The sequence below is a fragment of the Cydia pomonella genome, chromosome 21, assembly GCF_033807575.1.
Source record: "Cydia pomonella isolate Wapato2018A chromosome 21, ilCydPomo1, whole genome shotgun sequence".
NCBI lineage: Eukaryota > Metazoa > Arthropoda > Insecta > Lepidoptera > Tortricidae > Cydia > Cydia pomonella.
In genome coordinates this window covers 12,227,247-12,253,926 of record NC_084723.1, presented here as the reverse complement: position 1 = coordinate 12,253,926, position 26,680 = coordinate 12,227,247, and the positions used below count along the sequence as shown (strand labels likewise).

The 26,680-nt window shown below is 37.7% G+C and overlaps 2 protein-coding genes across 4 annotated transcripts in view; one reads left to right on the top strand and one right to left on the bottom strand.

Moving 5' to 3' along the window:
- LOC133529904 (lactase/phlorizin hydrolase-like) overlaps window positions 1–7,524 on the bottom strand; it is a 28,359-nt gene extending 20,835 nt beyond the window's left edge. Inside the window, exons 1-8 of the mRNA XM_061867705.1 lie at window positions 7,341–7,524; window positions 6,647–6,762; window positions 6,002–6,178; window positions 5,321–5,529; window positions 4,232–4,409; window positions 2,828–2,922; window positions 1,730–1,877; window positions 851–1,002 (exon numbers count right to left, since the gene is read on the bottom strand). Coding sequence (XP_061723689.1) covers window positions 851–1,002; window positions 1,730–1,877; window positions 2,828–2,922; window positions 4,232–4,409; window positions 5,321–5,529; window positions 6,002–6,178; window positions 6,647–6,762; window positions 7,341–7,372 — 1,107 coding nt within the window. The 5' untranslated portion in view covers window positions 7,373–7,524. The remainder of the gene's footprint in view (window positions 1–850; window positions 1,003–1,729; window positions 1,878–2,827; window positions 2,923–4,231; window positions 4,410–5,320; window positions 5,530–6,001; window positions 6,179–6,646; window positions 6,763–7,340) is intronic.
- LOC133529757 (uncharacterized) overlaps window positions 1–26,680 on the top strand; it is a 65,919-nt gene that overhangs the window by 24,321 nt on the left and 14,918 nt on the right. For 2 of the 3 annotated variants that reach the window (XM_061867558.1, XM_061867557.1), the window contains exons 1-15: window positions 7,939–8,180; window positions 14,266–14,431; window positions 15,266–15,409; window positions 15,945–16,165; window positions 16,282–16,447; window positions 17,395–17,529; window positions 18,064–18,233; window positions 18,615–18,694; window positions 20,209–20,309; window positions 21,562–21,696; window positions 22,067–22,206; window positions 23,329–23,506; window positions 23,897–24,019; window positions 24,981–25,282; window positions 26,324–26,513. In XM_061867558.1, the coding sequence (XP_061723542.1) occupies window positions 8,146–8,180; window positions 14,266–14,431; window positions 15,266–15,409; window positions 15,945–16,165; window positions 16,282–16,447; window positions 17,395–17,529; window positions 18,064–18,233; window positions 18,615–18,694; window positions 20,209–20,309; window positions 21,562–21,696; window positions 22,067–22,206; window positions 23,329–23,506; window positions 23,897–24,019; window positions 24,981–25,282; window positions 26,324–26,513 (2,286 nt within the window). In that variant the 5' untranslated portion in view covers window positions 7,939–8,145. Of the gene's footprint in view, window positions 1–7,938; window positions 8,181–14,265; window positions 14,432–15,265; window positions 15,410–15,944; window positions 16,166–16,281; window positions 16,448–17,394; window positions 17,530–18,063; window positions 18,234–18,614; window positions 18,695–20,208; window positions 20,310–21,561; window positions 21,697–22,066; window positions 22,207–23,328; window positions 23,507–23,896; window positions 24,020–24,980; window positions 25,283–26,323; window positions 26,514–26,680 lie in introns of those variants that run through there. The other variant, XM_061867559.1, reaches the window with a different exon arrangement.

Sequence of the window (26,680 nt, the reverse complement as noted above, 5' to 3'; positions counted from 1 at the left end):
TCTGAGAATGATTATGATTTATGATTGATAGAATCAGGCGTTAAGCGCCAATTACATCCACACTTCCCGATATCGGGCCCGAAATCAGTCCCAATTTCGGGCCTGGTAATCGTTTTCCGTTTCATGGAATATCAGCGCAACGAGGCCAAATACGTGTCGAGTTTTTTTATTTTTAGTGGTGGTTTGTTATAAGTATTAGTTTTCGCGGTCGGCGGTGTTACAGAAGGTCAGTAGCTGAAGGAGTGAAGCTCTTCCTTTCCGATTGTGTCTGACCGATGTATACTAATACGAGAGTTCCCTATGACGGCTTTCCCAGCAAGGAATTTTATATGACTGTCTTCCCTAAATTTACCTTACAACTAATACGCCTGCCACACACGTCGATTAGCATGGGAAGTAGGCAGAGACGTAGGTGTGGGAATGTCACTCGTCGTGCCATGCCGCACATCATGCTCCTCCTGATGCCTACCGCTCCCTATTTTATCGGTTTTTTGGACTGGATGTCTGTCGATACCCCCCGTCAGGGGGGTATGAGGGTCCGCTACCGCCTTTCGGCTGCGGCGGCTGTCGCGGGTCGCTCCCCACCGACCGGTGGGTGAGGTCAAATGGCCGTCATTTGGGGGACGGTGTGTGTGGTTGGTGTGGGCCAGCTCTTCGCTACCGATCGTTATCCAACCCTACGACCCCTAACCTGGTGATACCGTTTGAGCGGGGCCGCGGTGAAGGCGACCGGTAGCTTAGCTGGCGTGTGCGGCGTGCTGGTGTCGGTTTTATTGGCAGCGCGAGGAGCAGAGCGGAGAGCAGCGTGAGGAGGATAGTGTGGCAGGCTGGCGGGGGTATAAAATCTTACCTTCAACCAATCACTACGCGCCTGCGTCCACTCCTCTCTACCCGTTGTGTTGACGCTAACATCATCGACGAAAGAGGGCGCAGTGTGGCTGCCCTTCAACGGAGACGTCAGGTAGGTCGTGTAGTGGTTTAGGCCTAGGAAATCTGCTGAACCTGGAAATAATACATACAGTAAGTAGCAGTAAAGTAAAACACTTAAGAAGTTGTACAAAAAATAAACAGGAAAAACAGACATCATTAGTAAAAAGGCATAAGGCACTTTTTTTTAAAGATATAGGAGCTTAACGGTAAGCGATTACCGTTGCCCATGGACACCTGCAACACCAGAGGGCGTATGTGCAGTTCAGCTCGTTCGTAGTGCGCCGCGGCTGCTGCTGGGAACCATTTCGAATGCGGACTTCTTTTTTTTTTCTTTATTTACACAAAAACCTTAACATACAATATTCAAAGCTACGCCAAACTGCATGACAATTAGTAGGCGAAAAGGAACACTCCTAGGCTCCGGCTCCGGTCAAGATTTCTTTAACCTTCTCGACGCCGCGTCAAACACAAAAGCTGTCACTCGGACGCCACGTCACCGAAGAGTCAAAACTGAAATTGAACTTTATGCATATGCACGAAGGCCTACGTTGCTCTGTGGTCTGGGACAAATTAAACCGTCTTCGACGTTGGACAAGCAGAAGTATGCAGGTTTCCTTACGATGTCTCCCTTTACCGAAAAGCTACCTACCTAATGGTCAATATCAAATGATATACTGTACATAAGTTCCGAAAAACTCATTGGTGCGACCAGTACCAGCCAGGATTTGAACCCGTGAGCTCCGGATTGAAAGTCGGACGTCACCGCCGCCACCAATATTTACTTTTTAAGATTATTTACCTTTTATAAGCTTGATTTCGTCTTTCGTAAGCGAAGGCAGTCTAGATATGAAGAATCCCTGCTCCTTGCTTCTCTTGGCCACCCTATCCTTTACCAGTTTGGGAAAGTCTCCATTTTTGGACCAGATCGGGTCAAGGTACATGCCATACTGAAACCGAAATATACCATTTATAGAAGTATAACAGCATTCGGACACGATATCATTTCAACCATATATAGTGTCTTCTTTTAAAATCACCATCATCATAATATATCACACTTTTACTGACCACTGCAGTCTAATATTGTTAGTGTGTTGTCATGGTAACCCATACGACTTGACAGTTCGTGGACTTATAATATTAGTCTAATACCGTTCCAGAAATGGGCTCCTGGGCGGCTACCGGGAAAATCGTAATTCATCAATTGCGGGCATTTTTCTCTGTCACTCTAATTACGTCTTAGTGAGAGTAAAAGAGAAAGATCCCCGCAATTTGCGAATTTCGGTTTTCGCGGTAGGCCCCCTGAAGTGCCAATAACATCCACACTTTCAGGCCGGGGCTCTACCGAGAAAATCGAAGTTCGTCAATTTAGTAACAGTATTATTTCAATGTACTTATTTTTTTTCTTTCTACTTCTATTTTGTATAAATGTGTATTTCTCTCGTATGATTTTGTATTCTGTTTTTTTTTTGTCATTTTATTAATTGTATTTCCTGTGTGTATTGTGGCAAACAAATAAACGGATTATCTATCTACTTAATTACGTCTTACTGTGAGTAAAAGAGAAAGATCCCAGCTATTTGCGAATTTCGGTTTTTGCGGTAGGTTACATTTCGGACTGTAATCTAGCGAAATAGAAAATGTTAAAGCGATATTATTTAGACGGTTAATCTTAGCCTAGAGTTCTAAAATCATGTCACTAGTTACTGACATTTCATTTGATGGATATTCAAAAACCGAATGCGAAAACCGAAATATAGATAGGGAGAGATGACTACGCTACGCTTCGGAGGGTTTATCGATTGGCATGTTGGCTACGCGGGCTACCGGGGGGTTTAGTTTGTCGCGTTTTCTTTTAGATATAACATCTATTTTAGTTTATCAGATAACTACGTACCAAGAACTCTCTGTAAATCTCAGCAGCCTCGACGTTTTCAGTACTGTTGTTGACGGGTTCCACCCAGTTCACAGCTATGGATATCCCGATAGACCCTGAATATAGGTATCAAAGAATGAATCATCAGGTGGAAGGTGGAAGGAACGTATAGGTAGGCTAGTGCAGTTACATATTGTAATATACTTACATATTTGTGTAGGAATGGAACGTAAGAGGATAGCGTGAAACGGAACGTAAGGGAGAGAGAAGGAAGAAAGGGACGGGGAGAACGATTTGAATGGTGAGCGAGCGAACGTGCGTTAAGGTGTTAAAATATTATTTAAAATGAGTTATTGCTATTTAAATAAAGCAAGTCAAGTGTTTAGGATACAGGAGGCAAACCAGCAGACGGATCACCTAATGGTAAGCGATTACCGCCGCCAATGGACACCTGCAACACCAGACGGGTTGCAAGTGCGTTGCCGGCATTGAAGATGGAAGTACGCTCTTAGTCGCTCTTTTTAGTTAAACAATCTTGACGAATTATATAAAACATTATTGAAAAACGCTTTTAATAAAATTGTCTCATGAAAGCAATAGAATGTATAGAAATTAATTTATAATTGTTACATATTAGATTTTTAATAAAAAAGACCCGTCAAGATCACTTTTCTTTCTAATGCTATATAAACGAATGCATGTAGTCGGTGCTTCGTACGTGAAGTTAGATCCTCGAAAATTGGATAGAAACTAAGTGTTGGTTAAGACTCGAGTTCTTTGAGTCCTCTGCTTTGAGACTCGACTCAGGGGGTCTACCGCGAAAACGGAAATTCGCAAATTGCGAGGATCTTTCTCTTTTACTCTCACTAAGACGTAATTAGAGTGACAGCGATAAATGCCCGCAATTGACGAACTTCGATTTTCTCGGTTATAGCCCAGTTTTTCAGACTCACATATTAAGTGTAAACTCGAGTTCTTTTCAACTTGTTAGACTCGAGACTTTTGTACGGAGTTGCGACCTTTTCAAAGAACTCTAAATTTTATTGTTTGTAAAATTTCGACATGCTTTGCCTTTCAATAATATTCATGGATTACGCACACGAATAATACAATAACGTATCATTTCTTTACTTTTATTTAGCCTATGAAATTGTTGACGGAGTCTTTATTCGGAGGCTCGAGTCCTTTTGAATTCTCTTAAAAAAGACTCAATAAATGACTCGCCTCGGAACTTAAAAGACTCGGAAGTCTTTAAAGCGTCGAGTTTCGTAAAAACGAGTAGAGTTCTTCAAATTCAGACTAAAAAGACTTGAGTTCCTACCAACTCTAATCGAAACGTTTATTCGACTTAAAATACGTGAGTAATGTTAAAATAATGTTATATTTTAAACGGGAGCTTTAAAATAAAACAATAAATAGAGTTACCTCCATATTTAGTCTTATACTCCTTGTCATACAGTCTATATGTTCTAGCGTGGGCTAGAAGCACATGCTTAGCGCACACGTAATCTGTAATGCCATTTATGCTTTTAGGCCAATGGTTCGATTTGTATGCCAACTCACACACGGTGCTTGGTTGGTTCATGGTGATCCAGTATTTTACCTTTAAAAAAGTTTTAATCAGACATTGTACGGTTAAAACTTTAAACTAGTGTCTATTTGTGAGCTGTAGACCTCGCGAGCATAGCTTACGACAAATCCTCCAAGCTTACAACTCAATAAATGTGAAGCTACTCCCGCCATTTTGAAAAAAATCCAAAAACTGAATCGTACAAAAAATTATATTTAATAACTGAACCTGCTCACAAAATTTCATTAGAATCGGTAAAGTTGAGTGACAAATGCGATATATTACTATACTATTACAAAGATAAATGGACTAGAGAACTTGTGGAGTGCTGGTGCCCAAGATATAACACCAGAAAAAGCGGGCCACAACAGTACAGATGGTCCAACGACCTAAGAAAGACTGGAGGAAAAGCTTGGATGAAGTGTTGCAAGAAATAGACCAGAATGGAAGACTTTGGAAGAGGCCTTCGTCAAGGGACGAGTTGGAGTTGCCGATGGAAATGATAAATAAATATACTTACAAATGTAAAAACTTCAATAATAAAGGCTATTTTTATTTTATTTATTTATTACTATACTATTGAATCAAGCTGATCTGATAATGGACATAGGAGGTGGCCAAAGGAACTCTGTGATAAAACGACGCAATCCTTATTGTGTTTTGGGATTGTTAGAACTTTGACGTATATCAAATTGTATCAAAAATTGTCTTGTTTATTCCATTCGTGTAGTCCTGAAATCGTCATTGGCTACGGTAACCACTTACCATATGAACTACTTATATGAAATGTTTGCCAAAGACGCGGTATAAAAGATCAGTGACATTCGAACACACTCGGGTAAAAGTCATCAAGGGATTCGTTTTCAAGGTTTTCGGGTTTCTGATTCAAGATGGCGGCCACTATACATAATTACATACAAATCGGCTAAATTATAAAAAATTACCTTACTAGCATATCGGTCAAATATTACCCTAGCATAGTCCTCAAACCACATAACAGAGAAGGGGTTAGACCACTCCCCCAAATCTTGCAGGTTCAATGGTATATCCATGTGGTATATAGTGACCATGGGCTGAATGTTGTATTTTAGTAGTTCGTCTATTAGATTGTCGTAGTATTGGAGGCCTGGCTCGTTTATTACGCTGTTGAAACCTGAAAAATTACATAAATTAGGATGACTTGTTCATCAGTTAACCATCAACCTTTCTTAATGTTAATCGTAGGGCCATATCTCGGAATTATTCAATGATAATATTGATAATACACTGCTGCATAATTTAATAATTAGAACAATGTAGATGAGCGCTGGCAGCCGGGCGACATTGGTACTAGAGTGGCGCGATAGATGCCGCTGCTAGTTAAGAAATTCACTCGAGCAGGGGTTCAAGCGGGAGGCAGGATACCTAAATGACAATATGGCGGACGAATATTAGGAATGTAATCGTATTTAAGAAAAATTCGCTTAAAATTTAGTTTTTTGTTCTCAAGTGTGATGAAATACATTGTATGTAACTCCGGGATTAAGACTCGAGTCTTTAATTCACTCCAGCCTGAAGCTGTCGCGAATGAACACCCTCGTTTGCAATATTTCACTTACCCTCGTTGCACAATGTACTATTCTTACCTCTAGGCAATACCCTAGACCAGGATATAGAAAACCTATAAACATCCACCCCTAGCTCCCTCAGCATCTCCACATCCCTCTTGTAGTTGTGATAGGAGTCGCAGGCCACGTCTCCAGGCGCCGGCTGCTGGCCCTCAAGAATGTGGATGTGGTGGTCCCATACTGACTGTCCTCTACCTGAAAATTAGATAAAAATATACAACTATTACTAACTAGTAATCAATAAAGAAGAAAAACACGAGGCTGTTTTGAGGGTGTGTGAGTTGAAAAAACTCAACTTTTTATAAAACTTACAAAATCAATGTTACAGTGCGTGAAAGTGACAAATTATTATATCTAGGGTTAATTATGTATATATATATATATTATGTTACACCATTCTCATGATCCATGTGTATTATGTATATGATATGATGTGGCAATCATTTAACGAAATTATCGGTTGGCCACATCATGAAAAAGTCAAACCTTATCTAACCAATCACGAAACGATCAATTTTACGATGGCATTTCATGAAATGATCTATGACCTGGCCACAAAATATGTATTAATATTATTAACACTCATTCCGTTCCATGAAGTTTATCATACTCATACAAATTATTCCACGAAGTCAGTGCAGAGTCAGCTTAAATAAGGCTTACCATCTTCATTCCAAGCCCCTTCCACCTGGTATGCAGAAGTTGCTGCCCCGAATAGGAAGCCATCTTTAAATCTCCGCACACTGTGATCCGAGAACCCTAGCACGGCTACTGAGAAGCTAAGAAGTTACAAAATACAGTATTCTAAATATAAAATAGTATATTTAACAGCCTATCTTGGTGTCCCATTGCTAGGCATAGCTCCTTCCATTGATCTCTATGACTCCCGATTTAGTGAGCATATATGCTCACTAAATCGGGAGTGAGCATATATGCTCGCTAAATCGGGATTTAGCTTATATGTTCGCTAAATAGGGAGTGAGCATATTATATATGCTCGCTAAATCGGGAGTTAGCATATATGCTCGCTAAATCGGGAGTTAGCATATATGCTCGCTAAATCGGGAATTGTATTATAAGCTCGCTTATATAAGTGAGGAAAATTAAATAAAATCATCTCTATAGATGGCCAACTTAGGTATGGATAAATTCTCCTGATTTATTATAGTTTTAGGTCACAAATATTCTTCTTCTTCTTCCTCGCGTTGTCCTGGCATTTTACCACGGCTCATGGGAGCCTGGGGTCCGCTTCACAACTAATCCCCAGAATTGGCCACAAATATTAAATTGAAAATATAATAGGTATATTTTTTTTTTAATTTAAGCGTTAAGTGTGTTGTTATTTAGACTTTCTTACCTTAAAATACCTGATAGCAAAATTATTCTCATCTTGAGTAAACTCCAACAGTGCCACTGATACAACTAATAAAAAACTATAAATATTAACACAGTCACGAAGTTACTGAAAAAAGTACTTATTACTATTTAAATGTTTTTTCCGTTAGGTTGTAATTATCCCTTATCTGATTGCTAGTGCAACTATGACGCTGATAATAAAATTGTATGTATACCTATTGCTTAGGTATAAATAATAATAATCATTACATCAACTCAACAAAATTCAAATTCAGAGGTAAGCGGCGCCAAAAGCTACAATAAAGTTCTGTCAATGTCATTTATGTGGCATCAAAAACATGAATCCAAACGGTACACTGTAGTTCAGAGTTACTAATAATTATTTATTGGCTGGAGTTCTTTATGCCCTCAATTTGTATAAAACTAATGCCAAGAATTTTCATGATATTTACTGCAAGATTTTCTTATTCACAATTTTTTTTTGTAACAAATTCATATAACGCTGTTTAAAACTCTGGGTACATTACGGACTATAATCTAGTGAAAAAGAAAATGTTAACTGCTCCAAATCAAAGTGACGAGTCATATAACCAATATTATTTAGACGGTTAACCTTACCCTAGAGTTCGAAAATCATGTCATTAGTGTAGTTACTGACATTTCATTTCATTTGATGGATATTCAGATAACAAAATGATTTATGGTGAAGATATTGATAAACAATAAAGCTATCCCGTTTTAAACGAAGCTGGTGTAACCAGAGACCCGAATTTTTGTATCAATAAATATAACAGGCCAAATGCACAATGAAGCCCAGGAATCACAGGATGCTTCCAAAAATGTAAGTCGTCTTGAGTTTAATACAAAGTTATTAAAGTGGAATATAGGTTACGTTTTTTACCATCTTATTTTCTAATACAAAATGCATACTTTTATTGAATTATGTGAAAGCATCCTAAATACAGCACAATTACCAACTTTCTCATACACAATTTCATTTGTTTTTAAATAACTTTTAATAACACTCTGCACAGAATACATTGCCAAAGTGTGGCCATAAACGTTAAGTTCAATAATATGACTTATATAGTAGCACTTTCACACTTTGTTCTATCAAAGTAGGTTCAGGGATAGATTCAACACACTAATCAATATTGTTTACAGTAAGTACTACCTATAGAGCAGTGGTACCTAACCTTTTCAGTACTGTCAACCCTTTGACTAACTTGGGAACTTCATTTTACCCTTCCTCCATAATTATAAATATTATGTCTTATAGATCTTTGTTTTCTTTGATTAGTTTATCACCACCGTAAAATACCAGTTTTACCCCGTTGGGGGTAATTACCCCCAGATTAGGAACCACTGCCATAGAGGATTTTGGCTTTTTATACTAGTAAACTGAGACTACAACATTATGTAGCATTAGCATTCAAACAATCAATATTTTATTGCAAGAACATAGGTAAAGTACATTAGATGATAACATTAAAAAAGCGTGTCTTATGTTCTACCAGAGAAGGCATTTTAACAAGTACAATAATTTTAATGTATACACCAATATCGAAATATTACCCAAAATTAAATGTCATAATTGTTATAATAAAATAATCACAAATTACAATAACAATATACATAATGGATATATACAGATGAATACTATAACTAGATAGATAGAGGATATCTTAAAAAGCCTCAACTGGGAAAATCGTGGATTGAATATATTGGGTTGTCACTTAAATAACTTGCACAGTTTGCTGACGGCATTGTTTTATTGGCAAATGACCCTGCTGAACTTCAATGCATGATCCAAGAACTCAGTGATGCTTCCATACGGTGTGGCCTGGAAATGAATCTAGACAAGACAAAAGTTATGAAATACGGAAGTCAAGGTGAATATCACAGTTGACAATACCGCCATCGAAACTGTCGATAAATATGTATATTTGGGACAAGAGATAGTGACCGGGAAGAGGAACCAAACCAATGAGATCAACAGACGCGTACGACTAGCCTGGGCAGCTTATTCGAATTTAGAGTTTGCCTTCAAAATGAAATTTAAGGCCAAACAAAAAGCCCGCATATTTGACCAATGTATCCTGCCAGTTCTCACTTATGGAGCTGAAACCTGGGTCTTCACCGAGGACATACTACATAAGTTAAGCATTGTCCAACGGGCGCTAGAGAGAAAACTAGTTGGGATCACATTGAGAGACCGTAAAACGAATTAGTGGCTGAGACAGAAGAGCAATTTTTTTTTTTAATCCATATGTAACTTAGTAATACATTATATGTATGTTTAATTCTAGAGATAGTTCCAAAAATGTATAATGTGTGTAATACAAGTTTACTAATTTTATGTTCTGACTACATATGTATTAACAGTATAAGTGCCTTGGCTGTAGCTGTAAACTTATACTTTGTGTTTGCCTGAATACAGAATAAAGAATATAAAGAATAAAGGTCACCGATGTTGTAAAACGCGTAGCCAGACTGAAGTGGGAATGGGCTGCTCACAGTGCCGGATTAAGATATTTTGATGCCCTAAGCATTTCTAGACCGTGGTGCCCCCGCATCAAGATTACATTGAATTTTCTTGGTAAATTGAGTGACGTTTATTGCCGCATTACTGCTGAGAATAGAATTTTCAATCCGTCACATTATTATAACACGGAAATTAACAGTACTGCAGCAGTAATGTTGCAACAGTAGATAATGCTGCTGCAGTCGCCATCGGAATGTCACCTTTGTCAAAGTTGGCCCAAACAAAATAACCGAAATTACCTAATATCTATTATTGTGTGCTTTACTATGCGATTAAAACCTGGTTTGGTTCACAAGGTACTCGTAACATGACTTATTGGTACCCCTGCCCAAGAGTAACCCGAAAGTTTAGAAACAGTGTATTTTGATTATAATTAGAGCAGACTTTGGAAAAAACAATGCACTTGGCCATATAAGCAAGTTAATTTGAAGACCGTGCTGCGCATAAGGCTCGTAAGAGCTGAGCTGAGCCAACCAATGTGGAAGTGTAGCCCGGGCTCCGCACAGAGTTTTGCAACGCTCTAGGAAAGCTCTAGCTTTCCTGCGAAGCTCATTCATGTGAGGACAAAGGCTGAGATTCAGTAGGGACTTGGTTCTGACAAAATGGCCACAAGGGTCTTAAATAGCAAATAATTGTTTCCGAAAACGGGGCTTAATCCAGTAAGTTATAAAATTACCTCTAACCCGACGTTTCAAGGCCGGCGTTGTCCCCATGGTCTCGGAGAAGACTGGGCCAAGTTGACATCATCATCTTTATAACGTTGAAAATAATTTTAGAACTTAATTAAACGTGTTTGAGTCCCATTTTCTTGAATAATAATGTGTCACAAAAAATCTAATTTGATTGTCCTATCAAATTAGATTTTTTCGAAGAATTAATTCCCATCGAGCTGGTAATCTTTTCAATATCTTCATTTGGACCTAAAAATGCGTGTAATCCCAGTTTGCTCCATCCGAGAAGGTGTGCATACATTTTTCCTCTTTTTCATTTTTTTGCTTGTAAAACGGCACGAAAAATTTGTTCTAATCATGATATAATTAAAATTTATATCTGAGGATCCGAAAGGTACCTCAATTTATATTCGTAGTCTAAATTGTAATAAAAAATTGCCGCCATTTTTAATTTCTTTATTTTTGGTGAAATCCGAAAACGCCGTCTTACTAGTGTCTGAGTCACCAAACCTTGCTGGTAGTGCCACTGTAATTGATGGTGGGTAAGGAAAAATTTATCTCCTCTAAGGAACCCAAAATTTATACACACCTCCTGGGATGAAGCAAACTCGAATTACACGCATTTAGATTCATATTAAAACGATTTCCAGCTTGCTGGGAATTAATTCCTCAAAACCCTATTTTTGGATCTAATTTGATTGGCCTTAATCGTGAAAGTTCAAATCAATGTATTTAAAGGCAAAGTCTAAGGCTGAGCTTTTTATAAGGCTGAACGCGCGGAGCGTTCGATCGGCGCTTACGAATGAGGCCAAAGGTCGAGCTGGAAGAAAGCAGAGCTTGGAATTGACCAATGGCGAGGTGTGAGCAAGGCAGAAGGCGCAGCTGCGAGAGAGGAAAGTTTGGATTTCGATCCATGGGCTCCATGTCCAAGTGAAAGTGAGGCAGAAGATCGACTTTTGTATCCAAACCTACGTCCAAAACATCGGCTGGCCACAAGCTCGTCGGCAAGATTTTTTGGCCATGAGCTTTGAGGGCTTCGGCGTAAGGTTAAATCAAAGGCCTACGTTGGAGACGTGCTTACGTGTGCTCGCTCTCTTACTCTTACGACCCTTCGTTATTAGATGGGTACTCGCACACGTATCAAAAAGTTTGGTTTCGTCAGTCTGTTCCCGAACATAACATAAGTATCCACTTTTCTATACAACTAGTATCTACTTAGGGCACCAACCGTACATACTCCACTACGACTGTGATGCTGATGCAGCCTGCGCGTTTTTTTTCCTCCGATTTTGGTGCCCCCCTAGACGTGGTGCCCTAAGCAAGTGCTTATTTTGCTTAAGGGTTAATCCGGCACTGGCTGCTCATATAGCACGAAAAACCGATTCGTGGAGCAAACGTCTACTGGAGTGGCGACCATGGTGGGAGGAACGTCCTCAAAGTAGACCCCAGATGCGTTGGGACGACGACATCAAAAGGACGGCGGGGAAGAAGTGGCTCCAGGTCGCACAGAACCGTGACGAGTGGCATAAAATGAAGGAGGCCTACACCCGAAGGGTAGAGAAGGGCTAAAGAAGAAGAAGACTATAACTAGCTTACATCTAAAATAGGCCCTTGAGGCATTGTACCAAGGATGCTGGCGGCATTTCCTCGTTGTATCGCAATACTGATATGTTGTGCGAGAAAGCCCCCAGCTCTTCGGTCACCAGTTACGTCAACCAGACGCTTCGCGACCTCTCCAAAAAACTTGTATGTACTGGGACCCCATGGACGTAGAGTTTCAACGCCGAATGGTACAAAATGGTACTCTCTACCAAGGCTCTTATATTTATTACGTTTCAAAATTTCGGCGCTTTCCGTGCTGCGCCCGCTTTTACATTAGTCCGTTGGAGGTGGGACGGTGCCAGTGTGTCTACGCAGGTAGCATCCCACACTAACATCCGTCCCTAGCTCCGAGGAACCGAGGACACTCCATTAGGCCTCTTGCCATCATCCCTGATAATGCCAGTCGGCTCAAGAAGAGCAGGCACATTGACGGTGGCAAGAGATCGACGGATTATGTCATTAAGCGACGCATATCTTGAAAAACGACCTGCACTTTTTTGACAAGATAATCCATGGTGTTGCAGTCGGTCCACGTCTGCGCCACAAGAGCATATATGTGGCGTACATACTGAAACCCCGAGTCGCAAACCAGTCACCAGTCTTAGGGAGGTCGGATTCAGGAAAGTACCAGTATTAGGTGAAGGATGGGCATGTAGCCAGTAGCCGGCTTCCCAGGCTCCGACCGCCAAAAGCCTCGCGTGATCTGGACCAGTACAGTTGATTAGAAGAGTATTGTAAGTTAAATCACAGTAAATATTATCCCAGCTCCTTTGTGATTTTGGGTTGTCTGGAAATTGTTTGCCCGGGCAAGCAATTTTAAAAGCATTTTTAGCATCCTCAAAGCCCGCACCTCATAGTTTGTGGGCAAAGCCCTTAAGATATTTTCTATGAGACCAGACGTGCTATTAGTGGATGCCAAAAAGGCTGGGGAAGCCACACTGGAAATTTTGCGAATTCCTGAACCTCCGAACCGAATAGGGAGGGACGCTTGAGACCAGGAAGGCTCACTCAGCTGAATCGTCTCTAAACTAATTTTGATCAAATCGTCTATAGGCGATCTTGTCTACTAATTTTATACTAGGAGCCAGAAGCCAGAGCTCTCGGTGTACCGAGAGCATAGAGTGTGGTAGTATTATTTTAAACATAAAAATGTTAGAAAAAATAAGATGAGTTCAAACGTCAAGTCTTACATAATAAATTAATGGTGCCTCATTTGTTCAACATAGGTAAATTACAGGAAAGATAAGAAAATGTTTTCCAAGATGAGTTCCAAAATTGTCTATGAGCAGTCATATGGCCCTCTTTATGTTATTCACTGAGCACAATGTCGCGTTTTTATCGCTTATCACCATACGTTTGATAAGTATATTGGAGTGTATGTCACTAATATCTTATCAACAGAGATAAGTGATAAAAATACTTATACAGTAACATATAATTTATATTAAAACTTAATTGTTGTATTATAATATAATTATATTGGTACAATCAGTAACATGATAATTTTTAAACTTTAATGCTAAATTTTCGACTGTAAAATAAACTAAAACTTATTTTAATTATAGAGATCCAAGAGACACATTTTGTAACTATGTTAGTGTTTTTTTCTGTACAACACTGTAACAAATTGTATTTGATAGATTAGTGAAATTTGTAAACCCATTGTTGTTTGTCTCCTGGGCCACATTTTCCAGACTAACTTTAAGATTTTTTAAAGATGTTTATCTTCTATAATTTGGCGTTGTTGTCGTCGTTTAAGCCACAAGTTAGTTACTTGTGGTTTGACACCTTTCTTAGTAAAGTGATACTTTGAACTAACTATGTAGAGTTGCATCCTCAATAAAGGACTACAGGGTTGGCAAAGCGCATGTAATAGTTTCAGGCGTCCATAGGCTACGGTGACTGCTTACCATCAGGCGGGCCGTAAGCTTGTTTGCCACCGATGTGGTATAGAGAAACAATACAGAATAAACTGGATTTCTATGTTATATTATATGTTTAAAATGTTTAAATGTTACTGGCAAATTTTGAATGTATTACTCGTATGGGCACTTTAAGTTTTCAATTGTGTTTTTGGCAATTACTAATGTCTTTGATAATTATTTCAGTCGTTGCACAGTGGCCCAGAAGATGGCGCTGATAGACTACATGTGGGACCACCGTCAACTTGCCAGATACGAGTACGATCCGCACACTGCGGAGACAGAGTGGTTTCGCTTGGCTGAGACTCTTAACCGGAATGGGTCAGTCAAAACTGTGGAGAAATGGAAAGTTGTAAGTTTGAAAACCTGACAGTGCTCCTATACTTATTATTGATTTATTTATTAGGACTACGAAAGTTCGTTTTTTCTTCCTAGAAGTGGTGATTTTTTTTACGAATTTGTAAAATGAAAAAAGTGTGTCAATGTGATGGGCTGGATTATTTTAGTCAACTATTTATAGGATCTCTCTCGTACTCTTTTATTTTTTTTGGGATTAGTTGATTTCATAGTTAGCTGAATCAACTTTTTATTGTTAGCAAAATTTGACCTACTTTGACTAAAAGTGATTAAAAAAAAAATCGGATTTTATGTAATTATTTTTTTCTTATTATATAAAAACAGATAAAAAAGCTACATAATGCAATATTTTTTATCATGATTTTATATTTTATAACTTGTTTAAGAGCAGTGCACCGGGAGACAAAGCTGTCCCACACTTTTGTATGAAAATAAGGGTTCGTCCACTGGGTCACCCAATTTTTAAATAAAAATTTGACGTATTTTTATTTCTGCCGTATCTGGCATATATATTAAGGATCTTGTTTCAATTTGACCATTTTAAAACGTACAAAAGTTGAACTAATACTAATTAAATAAAGGGCAATTCTTGCAAAAAACAAGAAAAAGTTGATTAACCCACTTATCTTTCTAGATATCACCTTGTTTAAATATCAAATTAGCATGTCTTTTTTAGTATGCATTAATATTTCTATGATGATTAGGCGGCAAAATAGTGTGGTGTTGGACACAATAACACACACACACACACACACACACACACACACACATTAACGTTAAAAATTTTGGCAACTTACATACTGTCAAGTGCACTGTCGTTAAATTTCAGACGTGGCGGGACCTCAAAAGGAAGGCTTTAAGGGAAGTACAAGTCGCTATACAAAATAATACAAGTGCAAGTGAGGCGGCTCTGAAAATTCGAGAAATCTTGATGTCTTCAGCTGACGCGCACCCTAGGGAGCACGGGAATTTTGTAAGCCATAAAATAAAGAACATAACTAAATAAAATAGACATTCTCATTAAATAACATGTTTCATACTTTTAAAACGTGACCCAAGAGACACCTCCAATAAGCAATGGGGTAATATACTTATACAATAAATATTAAAGGACATTCTTACACAGATTGACTAAGTCCCACAGTAAGCTCAAGAAGTCTTGTGTTGTGGGTACTCAGATAAGGGTATAATGACTCTGGAACAAATATTTGTTTATTATTACGAGAGAAACTGCCAAAAATTCACCTTACAACTCCGATGGGAACCGTCCTTTTTCCATTATAATTTAGTTTTATGTTTGTATTTGTGTAATGCTCTACATGTAATTTGTTTTTCGCATTTTTTCGTGGCAATAAATTATATTCTCCTTTCTTCTAAGTCTAAACAAGTCGGCAACGCGCATGTAACACCTCTGGAGCGTCTGTAGGCTACGGTTACCGCTTACCATCAACCGGGTCATAAGCTTGTTTGCCACTGACGTGGTATCAAAAAAAGGTAATTTCTTTCAGGAAATGTCTCCATCATTGACATTGCCACATGCTTCAATTCACCTCACCCCTGAAGATTCTTACCAAGGCCAGGAATTGCCAGGTGACCAGGACCAGAGCCAGTATTTGGAGCCTGAAGACCGTTCCGCTATAAACGGATTGGAGGCTATTGAGTGTACTCCGGATTTCAGTTCGGACAGTTCACTTAGCATCTCGCCTATGCCCAAACCGTTGACTAAATTGTAAGTATTTTTTTCCAATTTTTTTGTTTCTTCTCGCCAGTTTAGAAAAATATCTATTGTTTTCCTAGGCGCAATCCCCATGATAAAATTATTTTAATTTTCAATATTAATTGCAGACGCAGCAACCATGATCAAATCAACGCTTTGGTGGATTGCATGGCCATGAACAGTGGCATGGCGTTCGGTAACCAGCAGACGCCCAAAAAGATCGCGGACTGGAAGAGGCTACGGCAGCTTTTGAATAAAATGGGGCCTGAGAAACGGACGGCGGCTTGGCAACAGGTTAGCATTTTACGTTTTTTTATAGCATTGATAAGTGGGCAAAGCGGGCTATAAACACTTGCAATTCTAGCAGTGTTGCAAACGCCTACGCATACGCCTTTACTCGGTGTTCGTAAGTCCTAAAAAGCTACATCAATCACTCCAACAAAGTGGTAGAATAAGTCTAGAAAAAAATATTTTTTAAGGTGCCACTCCTACTCGTAAAGTGGGGATGTTTTTTTTTTCTTCAGCCCTATCGTATGAGATATCTCTTTTAAAAAGAATAGGAATCATCAAAAAAAAAAATCATAAAAGTAATATCTTCGGAAATAATCTGAAAAAGGAAAAAAAGCGGGTCCAGAAAATATGAAAAAAATCGTGCAAGTAAAGCTTAGTAAAAAAAAAACTTTTTAATAAAAACTATAACGAACATGATCTGTTAAGCCGTTTTTGAGTTATCTCAAAAAGTCTTCTCTTCATAGTACAAAGACGTACAAAGCATCGCGAAGGTATTCCCTTTTGCTAACTCTAGATGATGTTTACTAATTGCCCCCGTTCAAGTCTACTGTGACGGAAGTCTTACTACGGAACCCTACACTAAGCATGGCCCATGCTCTTGGCCGGTTTTTATTACCAGACTTCGATATCTCCTGGACCTTCAGCTAACCCACAGACGTTTAAACCTTTGACATTGCGCCAACGCTGTCTTAGTTTGCCCTTTGTTTTTGGGGCTGGCACAGCGAAGCTAACGGCCCTATTGCCTACGTATTTAGGCAAACATAAATAAAAATAAATAAAATAAATAAAAGGCTTTTATTTCAGGCAGTCAGTACCCATAGTGCATACAAAGTTATTATTACTAAATTAAATAAATTTGTGACAAGAGCTAACCAATCTTAAAGGATAATAATGTTTATGACCGAATGTGTAAGTAATACTTTTCGATCTTATTTATGTTTTTTTTTCAGTCTTGGCGCGACCTAAAACGCAACGCTGTAGAAAGAAATAACACGAATTCAAAAAATAATTCGGCGGTAACACAAAAAATCGTACAAATCATTGAAGCGCACGCACAAGGCACAAATTCGACAAGTGGTGTTTCGGTGAGTAAATACCCTAAAAATATATTGGTATAAATAATAAAATATGTGGGGACAATCTTACACAGATCGACCAATCCCCACTTTCTTAAATCTATAATGTCTTCTGGGTATCAGAAGACATTAAAAAGACACGAACTTATTACGACGAACCCTTTTCTTGCCAATGTATCTTATGAGATAACTAATTAATTTTATATCTTCTTTTTGTATTTTTTCTAAGACCATTTTTTTCCTGTATCCGTGGAAGCGAGGCGACTCAGGATTTTTTTTAATTTGCCAAGGGTTAAGATTTAAAAACGGCATCATCCGTGTATAAACCTATGATAATAATTAATAATTTATTTAACGAAATTTCACATTGTTGTCTCCAGGGTAACGAGATAGTAAAACTGTAACGGAACGTTGATCGACAATTTACTACGTATTTTTGTACGCTTATGACAACATTTTGACAAAATTTCTTACTGTTATCTCCTGGGTCACAAGACAAACAATAGATCTGTGACTAAAGTACGGTTATTTTCTATTTTACAGGCAGAAGATGATTTACATTTACGTTTACCAGCGCAAGTCAAATATCTGCTTCAGGCCGAAACAGACCGCCCCGAAGCTCCTTCAAATCAAGTGTCCCCTGTACAACGCAACGTGTCCGCTGTAAACGTGGTGCCTTTGCGACAATATCGGCAGCGTTTGAAACCAAAAACGTAAGTTAAAACATGATATTACGTTACAAGTAGATATGAATGAATTCAATTTATTGTGACATATTTTTTTTCACGGTTAGCGTTATATTACCTCAACTGAAGAAAAATAAGTAAACTTAGAGAAACCAATTACATAAATATTTAAAAAATCAATTTATAATCAATATTACGCAATCTTTTCGAAAACTTTATAAAATACGATATTAGCTTAGCTTAATAAGTAATAAGATTTAGCGAGTTTATTTCTTTTAAATAAGTATTGTCATGCCTCCCATACAACTTAATATTCATAAAGGATAGCCATTTATGGAGTGAGCACTCAACGTCATCCTTATTTATAGGTACGTAGTACAAATCATATATATAATCTATGAATTTCAGGCGTTCAACCAACACACAAATATGCGCGTTAGTGGATTACATGGAGAAACATCCCGCTCTGGCAGTAGCGAGATCTACAGGTATATCTTTGGCTTTATATAAGAGATGCAGCGGATAGTAGTGTAGCCGGATACCGGATCCCCGGCCGTTGGGTCCGCCGAATATTCGATATTCGGCCGCCGAATATCCGTCTAAAAGTTTGTCAAAAATTAATTACATCAGACCTCGCAATTGCTCAAAGTTCGTTGCAGGTTGCAAGTCAGTCATTAATTTATAGATACGTGAACTAAAGTCACTTACAGTGAGTCAAATAGCGGCACGTTATAAATTTATTCGTAAGTATTTTAATATTTTCGTTGCGAGTGCTTATAAATTAACGTTGTTTTGTTATTTATAAGATGTTTTAGTGTTTAGTACATATTCTATTCATAAACATCGTGCTAAATTACTATCCGGTATCCGGTCGGATACTAAGCACCTATCGGGTATCCGTCCGAATACTACGCTACTATCCGGTATCCGGCCGGATGGTAAAAATATGGCCGGATACCGGATATTCACCGGATATCCATTGCATCTCTACTTTATATTGCTTACATTATCGTAATACTAGTCACCGCCCGCGACGTACTCGCGTAAAAGTATTAACTGCTAATAAACCCTTACCGCTTAGTACTCCCATACTTTTAACCCACTTCAATGGAGTGTTGAAATGTGGGTTAAATAAAACACTTTTTAAATGTCGCTAACACAAGTTAGGGAGTGTATTTCAAGATAAAAGTATCATTTCCAAGTTACAATCTACCTGTGCAGCTTTGTTTCATCCGGATCTCTTTCCGTGTACGGACGTTTTTCTGTTATAGAGCGACAAAAATACGTATCTAAATATCTATTTAAAATTCAGATTTATATTTGGATATGAAAGCGTTTTTAACACGCTTTTATTAGGTCGACCTGTATGTAACTATGTAATGGAATCTAAGGTAACTAATTTAACCATCTTCCAAGGATCGTAGCATCATCAAAATTGGCAGCTGTATGTAGTTCTGATGACAATACAATAATATGGTACTGTCGAACTGATCTGATGATGGAGCCGGAAGATATGAACTGGAACTTCATGATGGAACATCGTATCATAGCTGTGTTTGGGTTTGTTAGAAAAGTCTTGTAATGAACTTTGACCACGATTAGGTTTCAAGGTCTGATGATGGAGCCGGAAGATAGGCACTGGCATTCCATGATGGAATATCGTATCATAGTCGTGTTTGCACTTGTGAGAAAGGTCACGTAATAGACTTTGAACACGATCAGGTTTCTAGGTTAAAAAGCGTGTTATTCTAGTGTTTTTTAAACTATTCATTTATTTCAATCGAATGTTGCTCAATAATAACATATTTATTTTAATATCTATACTTACGATCAACAATAACGAATCGTATGGTTGTATGGATTTTTATCATATAAGTAATATAAAGAGATCCCGTTTTCACTACTCTTGAGTGTAACTTTTGATTTTCCAATTCAGATCAAATAAAATCAAAATCCATGATAGTGTTAAGTCACCTTGACTGTATTTCTGTTTTCGTTCTAGCTGGGGACACCCAATGCCCTTACATCGCGGAGTGGCGAAGGTTAAGCAATTACCTTAACAGAATTGGCTCTACAAGAAAAAGCGCTATGGCTTGGAAACGAGTAAGTAAAGAAACATTGTAAGGTGCGTTGGGGCATAGAAAAGTAAGTAAGCATGAAGTGCTTACTCCTTACATCAGTTTATTAACAAAACGCGTATTATTTTCCTAGTTGACATCTACTTGATTCTAGATGTCACGAGTGTCGCGATTAACGAAAAGTGTATTTCTCAACAATTTACAACTAATATTATAAGCAGAAGGAGTTGTTAATGCGGTTATAATATTAGCTAATAATTGTTGAGCATTACATTTTTCGTTCGTCGCGACATCTACTGTCAAGAAGCTGTACTGATAAATCCGCTACTTGACGCTAGATGTCGACTACGAAAATAATAAGCCTTTTGTTAAGAAAACTGATGTATGGAGTGAGCACTATGCTTACTTATTTCCTATGGTTGGGGTAACTTCCAGATCGGGGTACTTTAGCAAACGACAAATATCTTTTAAACTAGAAGCACTTGATACTTTAGCAACACCTACGCCACTGCAACGCTTACCAAGGTGTCTTGATTACTGTTGCTACAGTAGAAATTATTAGAATAAGAATATATTTATATCAAGAATTTGTCATCACAAGATAAGCAGTACAATGATCCCCATACTAGGCTCAGCCTCTAAAGAGGGAATCTCAGAGAAGTATCGAAATGGTGCGGTTCTTATTTTAACAGAATATATTATTGTTCAATGCTTATAGTTTCGTCGATATTTGTCATTTTCAATTACCCTGCCCAAGAAAGTTACTCCAATTCACATTTTATGAGTAAAAACTGTGATTATTCAGTCCCGTGACCCAGGAGACATATATAGCAGATAATGAATTTACAATCCGTCCCTTCATTATACCCCATATATGTAATCCGTTAAAAGATTTTTATTTCATGAGTAACTGTTACTATCGCGGTAACCGAAGACAATCAAACATTAATATTATTTAATATTCTTATAACGACACATTACAAAGAAGCTTACACGCCTTCTTATGTAAAGAGGTCACCATCACCAGGACGCATGCGAAACTATTTGTATTACACATAATTCAAAGATTCTCCGTGTTGTCGTTTAAGGGCAAAAATACGGCTTTGCCGTCCACTTATCCCTTCAACCGCCTAGACGTCAATTGACGAGCGCGGATAGCCTAATACCAACCTTCGTGAATTCCGATAAGGTTCTCGATGACCCGTGGGCGTGGCGTCCGCTAATGTATCCTCGGAATCTTTGATAAAGTAATGTTTTATGGAAATATTAATTTGCAGACATGGCGCGATCTCAAGAAAGCTGCTAAAAAAGAACCGAGTAACGAACGGAATTTTAATTTAAATCAGAGAATTATTCAGATCTTAAAAAAGACAGCAGATGCACAACAGGACGATGAGTTTGATATGGAAACTGTAAGTATGATTATTTTACTGACATTGTTACAAAAAAATCTACGATAGGCAGTTTTGCAAGTATATTTGTACGGTTGCTTCTATTAATATTGCTTGGATAACCTCGCTCAACGTAACCCAATGGGACTTATTTTTATTAGACTTAAACTATCGTTAATATTAGATTACTAAGGTTAAGGGAAGGTTAATCAAAGGATGTGATTATGAAAACGCAAAAATTTAAAATTACAATGAATTAAGGTATTCGAAAATTAATCAACAAAAAACAGATTCATTCGTATATAGTGAAATAAATATGGTAGTATTTTTATGCTCTTTATGTATAAGTATAACCGATCTATCTATATGTATATAATATAATTGTTTACAGGCAGACTTAGACGCCCAACCATTCGCAGTCTACTTTGACCAAATGTCTCCTGGACAACACTCTGGTTGTTCTTCGCCGGTGCAAAGTGAAAATGCACAATCAGATCAAGATAGACCATCGAAAATAACGCGTAAAAAAGCGTAAGATAATATAATTTTCCCTAATCCTAATTTAATCATGGTTGTACTCTATGTATTTAAGTATTTACAAATATTTATACATTATAAATATCGTTGTCTAAGTACCCACAACACAAGCCTTATTGAGCTTAATGTGGAATTTAGTCAATTTGTGTAATAATGTCGTATTATATAAATTATTTATTTATTTATACAATAAGCTATTTATTTTTATTTTTTTTTATTTTATTTTATTTATTCATTTTAATTAACACAGTATAACAGTTAAAACTAAAGCACTGTGAAATTACATATTGAACCTAGACAATCTAGACATGTATAATTGGAAAGAGTTGACATGAAACATCAAAATACTAATTAGAATACAGGTGACACTTATAACACAGAGGAGGGACGAATATCCATCATCTCGCTGAACCTCAGACATTCATCACGCACTGACATCCATCTACTTGCAAACACATCACATTCAGGCGCTGATGCGAGGAGTGAATTCAAGCTGCGTAAAGCTCGAACAAAAGGAGCGTTCCTGCGCGACACAGTTCGGGAACCCGGCACAGATAAAAGACAGCGATTACGAGGCCGAAACTCAAATCTAGAAGGTGTTGGGACAAACAGACGCACTACTTGTGTTGTTAACTCGACACAGTCAGAGTCACCGCGTAAGATATTACAGATTGTAGTGAGAAGTGCTGAGCTGCGTCTTACCTCTAGGGAGTTAAATCCCATCATTCCCAACAAACCTATAAAACCTGACAATCTCCTCGTATTCCTCATATACTCTATCGAGTATATACTTTTCGTCAAGCCTATTATGTATACTTATATGTGTTCATAAATGTATAAATGACAAATAAAAGTACAGGAGTAGGAAAAAATATGCAATGAATCAGTTCTTCAAGTTTCAATCTATGAAATCCTTCTTAATTGGTTATTCATAAATACGTATACATAAATTGTTCTACAATAAAACAGGCTTACCTACCTCATCAGTAGTGAATTATTGGATTTACGATAACACTAAAATTTCAAAGCGTGATCCAGGAGTCGTAATCATGTCGAGTTATAAGAAAAAGTTGATCCACCCATTTGGATAATTTAAATAAGATAATTATTTCACAGACGCTGTACCAACGCCCAAAAACACGCATTAGTAGACTACATGTGCACCCATCCCGCTCTAGCCACGTCCAACTACATAGAGGCGATCGACGGCGACCCGCACTATGCTGAATGGCGGCAGCTCAGCAAGTACCTGAACAAAATAGGAACTGCTAAAAGTACTATTTCTTGGAAAAAGGTGGGTTACCTTTTTATTATAAATATTATATTTAGTAGACTACATGATCGACCATCTCGCTCTAGCCATCTCCAAGGTTACTTATATTATAAACCCTCTTTCTCTAGTAAGTTGTACCCAGAAGACATTGTGAAGTAAATAAAAATCTATTGAAATATTATTATTATACTTTAGAAACTATTTCACATTTTTACATGTAAGGTGTATTCGGGTCACACCAAATCACATCTAAATTTGGGGTGGTTTCGAAAACGGACTCTGACAAGATGCAATTATGGATGATTTTGGGAATAAATTCCTCGCCATTCGGTAGTGATTTAGAATCATCCGAATACACTTTAATCAAATTTATGTTAATACATTGGTTTACAAATTTATCGTTATTTCCAGACGTGGCGAGATTTGAAACTAAGCGTTCTGAAGAAAAAATGGTCTGACGAAACGCTTTTAGGATTAGACCGGAAAATCCTAGAAATTTGTGAGAAGAATCCCAAGGAGTTAAACACTGAAACTGTAAATACCTATCAAGTATTGTAATTATTATATTGGCTGATTCTTCATTTGCTTACGTCATTAAGAAAAACTGAAAATGACATTTGTGTAAAAATATACTTAGATATAAGTGGATGGGTCAACTCTTTTGTTGTTATTTTGTCCCGTTAGCCAGGTGACAATAGTATCATAGTTAGGAGAAATATTATAAGTAATAGTACGTTCTACTTAGATGTTACAATGATCATCTACTACTTAGTAGATGACCTATTATAGAAAGGGCTTAATCTGCCATAAAAAGTATATTGGGTTATTTTAAATACCATAAAGCCAGGGTTTTAAAAGTTACCCAGGTGACAAGGAATAGTTTATTCACCCATTTTTTTGCGTGTATATTTCTTTGTTCTATGCCCTTGCTAAAGTCTGTGTTTTTATTGTACACGGTGGTTTTTTTAACTCCTTTAATTTTAATGCGGCATTCCTGAGCTTAATTTAAGTTACTTTCTCAAAGATAGAGGTATACTAATTAACTCTATATCGGAGATAATAAAAAATATTTTTATCTAATAAGGCCCCTATGAACGCCGTGTATAATGGTTTAGGGGGTTTAATTTGTAAGACAGAATATTTTTTTACAAACAAAAGACATTGAGTATTTTATTACATCAGTATTGGCTGATATTTATTTTGTTGTCGAATTTTTTTACGTCAGATTTCGATAATAATTGGTCGATACTCGATAGATAAAGTTCCCTATTCTGTAAAAAAATCCTCCATCTGGTTATTAAAAAGTAAGGTGTTTGTAACTTAGATTACATACATTTTCTTTCGAGTCAATTTGAGATTTCGTGTTTATTCAAATTTTCTATTTAAAATTTTATCAAAGTATCATAAAAACGAAGTTTGACACCAAAATCGTTCCAATTTACTTTTTTTTTAATCCTTCGTTTAAAGTTTCAATTTCTAATTTTATTTGTTATAGGAGCAAGAATTCGACATACTACCGGATCGAATCGACAGTATGCCTGTCCTTTACTTACAATCTCCAAAACACACAAAGCCCGAATTAATACTATGTGACCCCTCTCATGACGACCCTGCCAACCAAGAATCTGAAAATAGTCCTAAACAAAGTCAAAAGTCTCCTGGGCATCTAGAAATATCTCTTGTGGAACGTAGCCGTGAAATGTCCCCTGACCAACGCAGTGTGTCTCCTGTGCAATTAAGTGAAGGTTTTGAAAAGGGAAACAAGCAAGATAGTGCGTTTAAGAAAAATAGAAGCGTGTAAGTATATTTTATTTTTGTTGGCGAAATTTACTTAATTACATTTATGGGTCGATGATCTTGTTTTTTGTTATTTCGTCCGTCAGCCAGGCGACAATAGTAGCATAGTTATACAACATGGTATAGTACTACATTCTAATAATATGCAAGTAGATGGCCCATTATGGAAACTGCCTTAAATGTGTATGTTTGAACATATATACCATAAAACCAGGGTTTTAAAAGTGACTCAGGAGACCGTAACCATAGCAAGAAGTGACAAGAAAAGTTGATTTACCATTGTAACATAGACAACGGTTCGTAACATATTAAAAGCAAACCTCAAATGATGGATAGATTAACGTTATCCAGCAGAGAAATATGGGACTAGCGAACGCTTAGACGGTGGTGCAAAATATTAAAAACCATTATGAATAAGAAACCATTTATAGCCACACAATAAAATAAAAAAACAGATAGGTTACAAAATATAATAACAAAAAAAAATAGGCATGCACGGCAAAAGAACGGGCTCACCATACGCTGCGTCAGCCAGTTCATTCCAAATTGATTGCGCAGCGCAGATCTTCAGTCCGTCTCCTTCACTGAACCACATTGATATATTGATATGTATACGGGTTAAGGGGTTTTTTAACAGATATAGCTTTGTACAATTATAGTCTAAAAACACAACAAAGATAAACAACTCTAGTTTAAGTATTAATATTGTTCTTTGAACCTAAGCAACCTAGAGTTTGAAAGTAGTTTTGTGGTAACTGGATTGTCAAATATATACCTACAGCGCCAGTACTTCAGTTGTCAAATTTTCGCCACATTACATCTTTCCTCGTAGTCGGTAACATTTTTTTGTCCCTCCTTGCCATCCTTACGTTCTCCTGGTTCACTATTTCGAACCTCATTTTAAGGCAAGTCCTTTTTTGTGCCTTTTCCAAGTGGTGGTGGTTGTATACAAGTTATTCTAACAAAGTATGCTACTAATGTCCCTTGGCTCACGGGACAAAATATACAACAAAAATAGTAGATCTAGATTTTTTTTCACAGTCGTTGCACACCGACTCAAATATACGCCCTAGTCCGTTACATGGAGCTCCACCCTTCCCTCGCGCGAGCGAAGTGCCTGAACTTGAACACCGAGCAAGACCCGCACTACGAAGAGTGGCGACGGCTGTGCCGATACTTGAACAACGCTGATACAACTGTGGCTGCTAAGAGCGTTACTAGATGGAAGTGTGTAAGTATCCATCCATCATTATCCATCATCATTCATCGTCATCCAACTATCCATCCATCCATCCGTCCGTCCGTCCTTCCGTGCCGGTACATGAACACCGAGCATGACCCGCACTACGAAGAGTGGCGGCGGTTGTGTAGATATTTGAATTTTTAGTTATTTATTAA